Source organism: Cucurbita pepo, chromosome LG13 (genome assembly GCF_002806865.2).
Source record: "Cucurbita pepo subsp. pepo cultivar mu-cu-16 chromosome LG13, ASM280686v2, whole genome shotgun sequence".
NCBI classification, from domain to species: Eukaryota; Viridiplantae; Streptophyta; class Magnoliopsida; order Cucurbitales; family Cucurbitaceae; genus Cucurbita; species Cucurbita pepo.
The window spans coordinates 8,148,063-8,154,217 of record NC_036650.1 but is presented as its reverse complement, the minus strand read 5'-3'; the positions used below and the strand labels follow the sequence as shown (position 1 = coordinate 8,154,217).

Sequence of the window (6,155 nt, the reverse complement as noted above, 5' to 3'; positions counted from 1 at the left end):
TGATTTGTAAATGGGCTGCTGTGGGTTGAACTTGAATGGGCCCGCTAATTTTAAATGGGCTGGTGTTCGTTGAACTTGAATGGGCCCGCTGATTTGTAAATGGGCTGCTGTTGGTTGAACTTTAATGGGCCCGCTGATTCGTAAATGGGCTGGTGCGAGTTGAACTTGAATGGGCTCGACGGAAATAATCAAAATATCGAAAACCAAAACCGAATTATTTGCAAACCGAAGCCGCCAAACCGGCAGCGGTTCGGTCGGTTTTTCGGTGTTTCCTTACACCACTAGTTCGTAGAACAAAAAGAGAGGAATATACTAAGATACGAGATGAAGGAAGAACGTGAAGAGAAAGGCGATGCGCCGCGTGATTGGGGAGCAGCCAAATGTAACCAAAGGCCAAATTTGTATACAAAAGGCCGCCTTTGGTCACCGCCAACGGGGGGCGGGCGCTGTCTCTTTGACCAGCAAAGAGGAACACAACAAATATCGAATAGCTGAAACAAAAACTAAAACACCCCTTTCCCACCAAATTGTTGTCTCTCCAAGCAATCAATTTCAAAGAAAACCAAGGAATTCACTGCCAAACCTGAAGAACTCACCTACCCACTTCCGTTTTCACATCGTTTTTCGCTGTTCTTGCTGTTGCTCTACACGATTCGCCTCGTCGGAACGGCACCCATCGTTCTCGGCGATACCATTTGGTTCATCGGCTTCTTAGATTCATCAATGCGTTCCTGAGTTCTGTATCTTGATTTGCTTTGCCTTCCTTGTTTGTTTGATTCAGATAAGGGAGGCCATGGATGCGAATAGTTCGCGATTTCAGTCGTTTGGTCAAACCGAGATTAACTGGGACAAGTATTTTCATCTTCCCTTTCCTTTACTCTGCCTTTCTTTTTCTTTCTTCTCGTTCCATTCCATGTATCTACTGTATTTGCATATATTTCTGTACTTCGATTTGGAAACTTTTCTCAGCTATTGCGTTGAATGATATAGGTTGCTGACTCGCTCCAGTATTAATTGACCATTCTGGCTTTGTTGTTTGTTCTCCTTATGCATGACTTTGATGCATCCGTAGATCGTAGAGTTATTGAGTGCTCTATTTTGGTTCTTGATGATATATAAGAGAAGAAATATCGAGGGAAGGTGAAAGTTTGTAATTGTGTGTGTGTGTGTGTGAGTAAGAGATCCATAGTAGGGCTTGGGGAAAAAAACCTCGTGATATGATCTGTGGATTAAATTTGAAACGTCTTCTCAAACTTGAATTAACCTGGGGTTTAAGATAGAACTTGAAATTTGGGATGATTCTGGCTTTGAGATACTCATTGCAATTTGATGCTTTAACCTGTTTGTGAAAATGATGAACAGGTTTGGCTGTACTCTCAGTAGTCACAACTAGTCAACTAGATGCTATTTTTTAGTCTCTGGTGATGCTCGTGCTTTTGAAACGTTTTAAGTACTTTGCTTGTAAAGTATACACTGGCTTGTTATCCTTGAAAATTGAGATTGTTAGTGTAATAGCCAACCCACTACTAGTAGATATTGTCCTCTTTGGGTTTTCCCTTTCGGGCTTCCCCTCAAGGTTTTTAAAACGCATTCCACACCCTTATAAAGATGCTTCGTTCTCCTCCCCAACCGATGTGGGATCTCATAATCCATCCCCCTTCAGGGCCCAACATCCTCGCTAACACTTGTTTTCATCTCCAATCAATGTGGGACCCTCCCAATCCACTCCCTTCAAGGCTCAGCCTCCTCATTGGCACATCACTTGGTGTCTAGCTTTGATACCATTTGTAACAGCTTTAAGAGGACAATATCTGCTAGCGGTGGGCTTGGACTCTTACAAATGTATCTCAGTTTGCAATATTTGTGTCCTTCTATACTCTTTTGACTTAAATGCTATATGGAATTGGCTGGATACTTCGCAAATTTGTAGGTTTTGCATCTGAGCATGTTGAGACTAAAAAGTTGCAATATCTTATATGGTACTTTGTTTATCAATCCTGCTACATCTTGCAGGCTTGATAAAGCAAAATTTTATGGCATCGGAGCTGGTCTCTTTACCGGGATTACAGTCGCACTGTACCCTGTTTCCGTTGTAAAAACAAGGATGCAGGTTGCTGTAAAGGATTCTGCAGAGAAAAACGCGGTGTCTGTTGTTAAAGGCTTACTTAAGAATGATGGGGTTCCTGGTCTTTACAGAGGGTTTGGCACAGTAATCACTGGTGCAATTCCTGCAAGGATTATCTTTCTTACCGCTTTGGAGACGACCAAAGTGGGAGCCTTTAAAATGGTTGAGCCATTTAAATTTTCTGAACCCTCACAGGCTGCTATAGCAAATGGGTTAGCTGGCATGACTGCATCACTTTTCTCTCAAGCTGTTTTTGTTCCAATTGATGTGGTACGTAGGCTTGTTTTAGTTTTTGTTAAATTTTGGTTTTTGTTCATCTATTGTACACTTAAAAGCTTAAATATTGATTCCACTCAGATTAGTCAAAAGCTAATGGTTCAAGGATACTCGGGTAATGCAAGATATAATGGGGGCTTAGATGTTGCTCGTAAACTGATAAAGTCCGATGGCATCCGGGGATTGTATAAAGGTTTTGGGTTATCTGTTATAACCTACTCTCCATCTAGTGCTGTATGGTGGGCAAGTTATGGTGCAAGTCAACGCATCATCTGGAGGTGAGACGTGGTAATTTTCCTTCATTTGTGTTTCTTATAAGGGTGTGGAAACCTCTCCCTAGTAGATGTGTTTTAAAACTTTGAGGGGAAACCCAGACGGGAAAGTCCAAAGTGGACAATATTTACACACAAATAGTGTGAGATTTCACATTGGTTGGAGAGAGGAACGGAACATTCCTTATAAGGGTGTGGAAACTTTTCTCTAGTAGATGTGTTTTAAAACTTTAAGGGGAAACTCAGAAGGGAAAGTCCAAAGAAGACAATATTTGCTAACGGTGGGCTTAGGCTGTTACAAATGATATTAAAGCCAGATATCGGGCGCTGTGTCAGCAAGGATGATGGGCTCCCAAGGGAGGTGAATTGTGAGATCCCATATTAGTTGGAAAGGGGAATGAAACATTACTTATAAGGGTGTGGAAACCTCTCTTAGTAGACGCGTTTTAAAACCTTGAGGGAAAGCCCAAATAAGACAATATTTGCTAGCGGTGAATTTGGGTTGTTACCAACCAATGGTACCAGAGCCAAGCATCGGGCGATGTGCCAGTGAGGATGTTGTGCCTCCAAGAGGGGTGGATTGTGAGATCCCACGTTGGTTGGAGAGGGGAAGGAAGCATTCCTTATAAGGGTGTGGAAACCTCCCCCTAGTAGATGCGTTTTAAAACCTTGAGAAGAAGCCCAAAAGGGAAAGTCCAAAAAAGAAAATATCTAGCGGTGGGCTTGGGCGTTCATTTACATTGTCCTTGATTATATACCTTGGTTCTAGTTTTCTTGTTGGTTACTGTGTTTTGAACTATTGTGGCAAAAAGATGCAATATGCAATAGGAATTGTCCAACATTTATCTGATCTGACGTTGAAATTTATAATATTGAAGGTTCTTAGGCCAAAACTCAGCTTCTGAGAGCTTTGCTCCAAGCCATACCCAACTTATTTCAGTGCAAGCTGGTGGTGGAATAATTGCAGGTGCAACAGCTTCCTGCATTACAACACCATTGGACACCATAAAGACTCGCTTACAGGTACTTACTCCCAAACAAAATGTGTGTTATATTGCTGGTACTGCATTGGAGTTTTATAGTTTGATGGGGTATGGAGGTGTTCATAGGTGATGGGCGATAAAGGGAAGACAGCAAGACAAATTGTTGAAAGCTTAATCGCTGAGGATGGATGGAAAGGTTTCTACAGGGGGCTGGGTCCTCGGTTCTTCAGTATGTCAGCCTGGGGAACCTCCATGATATTGGCTTACGAGTACTTAAGTATGGACTTCATATCCTTATCTGTTGTATTTCTGAATACTTTTCCCCTTCATCATCTTTCTGATTGGATGTTGTTCTGCAAAATTTAGAGCGCTTGTGTGCAAATGATGAACAGAGTTGAGCTCATCAAAGATTTTTAGAGGCGGCGGCGGCGGCGGCGGCGGCATGATGTGTTCAAACATTTTTTACCCCTCACAACAAGGCCAGGTTTAATTGCAGAGGGGCATAGCTCCTAATTTTTTTCGACATATATTTTGTATTATTATTTCATCACAATAAACTCTGCTCAAATACACAATGTAAGCTTACTATTCTCACATTTGTATTTTGACTAACAAATATTATTCTTCATTAATCATTTTTATAAAAGTCTTTCTTTTTGTTTTTTTTGTTGTTGTTGCTGTTGTTGTTGTATGGGTGCACGTTATGAATGTGAAGATTAAGATTAGTTAACGCTTCACAACAAAAGCGTGTTTTACTTCATTATCTCAATAATTAATTTTTTTTATTATTACGTTAAACTTTTAATTAATTTTGTTTCAGTTCTTATTAAAAATGTTTTAAAAAATAAAATTGTGAAAAGAAAATTATCCCATGAAAAAGGGTCACACAAACATGCTTCCCTCCCTTCCCTCTCCTATATAAGCTGAGGGAGATTTTGAATTATGTTAACACAGAGCTTTGAAGAACAACAATAATGGCGGAGAGAAAGGGTGAACGAGTAGTCGTGATTCCATTTCCAGCACAAGGCCACGTTAACCCTTTAATGCACATTTCCAAAGGGTTGGCAAAGCAAGGCATCAAAATCACGATGATCAACACAGATTTCATTCACAGTAAGCTACTGGAAGCCATGGGCCAGAACATGGACCAAATCCTTGGCCCAAACGTTGAGCTCTTGGGTCTCTCTGATGGGTTTCCTCTCCACGAAAACAGAGACGACATACACAAGCTGTTTGTGGATATAATGAACAATTTAAAGCCACAGTTTGAAAAATTGCTTGCCAAGATGAACACTGACCACGACGGTGGCCTCGCTTGTGCCATTGTCGATATGTCAATGGGTTGGGTCCTCGAAATCGCTGCCAGTTTGGGCGTGAAAGGAGCCATTTTCACGCCTTTCACAGCCGCTCACTCTGTTTTGAATCTCAGCCTTAACGAACTTATTGAAAGTGGCATCATAACCCCAGAAGGGATTCCGGTAGAAGAAAAGACAATCGAATTGGAATCACTGGGAACTCCCTCAATGATCCACACTAGTGACCTTCCTTGGCGGTGCGTTCCATTCAAGAACTCGCAAAAGATTTTGTTCGATCACTTAGTTAGAGTCCAGCGAGGGTGCCATTACGCGAAATGGTACATTTTAATAGTGCCTCACGTATTGGAGCCACAAGTGGTTTCACTCAACCCCAAGCTTCTAACGATTGGCCCACTCATTGCGACGGAGGCAGGGCAATTGTGGAAAGAAGACGAGTCCTGCATCCATTGGCTGGACCAGCAACCGGCAGGGTCGGTTGTGTACATGGCATTTGGGAGCAGCACCGACTTCAACCAGGAACAGTTTGAGGAGATCGCGATGGGGATGGAGCTTACGGAGCGACCGTTCATGTGGGTGGTGCGGCAGGGAACAGAGCACCAACTTCCAGCGGGTTTTAAGGGGGGAAAAGGGAAAATAGTGAGTTGGGTGTCGCAGCAAAAGGTGCTAAACCACCCTTCTGTAGGGATATTTATGAGCCACTGTGGGTGGGACTCTGTAATCGAAGGGGTGAGTAGTGGGTTGCCGTTCCTTTGTTGGCCGTACGTGGGAGACCATTTTCTGAACATGAAATACGTTACTGAGATCTGGAAGGTGGGAATTGGGTTTGAAAGGGAGTTGAATGGGGTTGTAAGTCGTTGGGAAATCAAGAAGAAAGTGGAGTTAGTGGGAGGGGATGAAGAGATGAAAGGTCGAAGCAGAGTTCTTGCGGAGGAAATACGAAGGTGTTGGGAAGGGGCTGATGCTCCTTCTGCCCTCAACTTCGATCGACTTGTTAGATGGGCGAAGCAAGAAGATGATGATGTTGCTGCTTAGCTCTGCCGCCGCCGCCTATCTTCTCTTTTCAATTCGCTTCTCACTCCTTTTTCTTTCATTCTATGGTATCTCAAATTACTTTGTCCTGCTTTTGCATGCAACCAATACTTGATCCTTCTTTAATAATATGACCAAATTATTATAAATGAAA

The 6,155-nt window shown here is 42.4% G+C and overlaps 2 protein-coding genes across 2 annotated transcripts; both read left to right on the top strand.

Moving 5' to 3' along the window:
• Positions 1 to 335: 335 nt before the first annotated feature.
• On the top strand, positions 336 to 4,314 carry LOC111808078 (solute carrier family 25 member 44-like). The gene is made up of 6 exons (XM_023693872.1): positions 336 to 852; positions 2,014 to 2,395; positions 2,483 to 2,679; positions 3,552 to 3,696; positions 3,783 to 3,933; positions 4,023 to 4,314. The coding sequence occupies exons 1-6, from the start codon at positions 794 to 796 to the stop codon at positions 4,052 to 4,054; spliced, it is 966 nt and encodes a 321-aa protein (XP_023549640.1). The 5' UTR covers positions 336 to 793; the 3' UTR covers positions 4,055 to 4,314.
• Positions 4,315 to 4,528: 214 nt separating this feature from the next.
• Positions 4,529 to 6,123, top strand: LOC111808147 (UDP-glycosyltransferase 83A1-like). Its single transcript, XM_023693962.1, has one exon. It carries the CDS (start codon positions 4,631 to 4,633, stop codon positions 6,002 to 6,004), a length of 1,374 nt encoding a protein of 457 aa, XP_023549730.1. The 5' UTR covers positions 4,529 to 4,630; the 3' UTR covers positions 6,005 to 6,123.
• The last annotated feature ends 32 nt before the right edge of the window (positions 6,124 to 6,155 follow it).

Bases quoted from the DNA above. Each gene is read 5' to 3' on its own strand.
- LOC111808147 (XM_023693962.1), top strand. From the start codon at position 4,631: ATGGCGGAGAGAAAGGGTGAACGAGTAGTCGTGATTCCATTTCCAGCA.
- LOC111808078 (XM_023693872.1), top strand. From the start codon at position 794: ATGGATGCGAATAGTTCGCGATTTCAGTCGTTTGGTCAAACCGAGATT. The intron at 2,396-2,482 runs GTACGTAGGCTT...GATTCCACTCAG, and splicing joins TTTTTGTTCCAATTGATGTG to ATTAGTCAAAAGCTAATGGT. The intron at 3,697-3,782 runs GTACTTACTCCC...AGGTGTTCATAG, and splicing joins CCATAAAGACTCGCTTACAG to GTGATGGGCGATAAAGGGAA.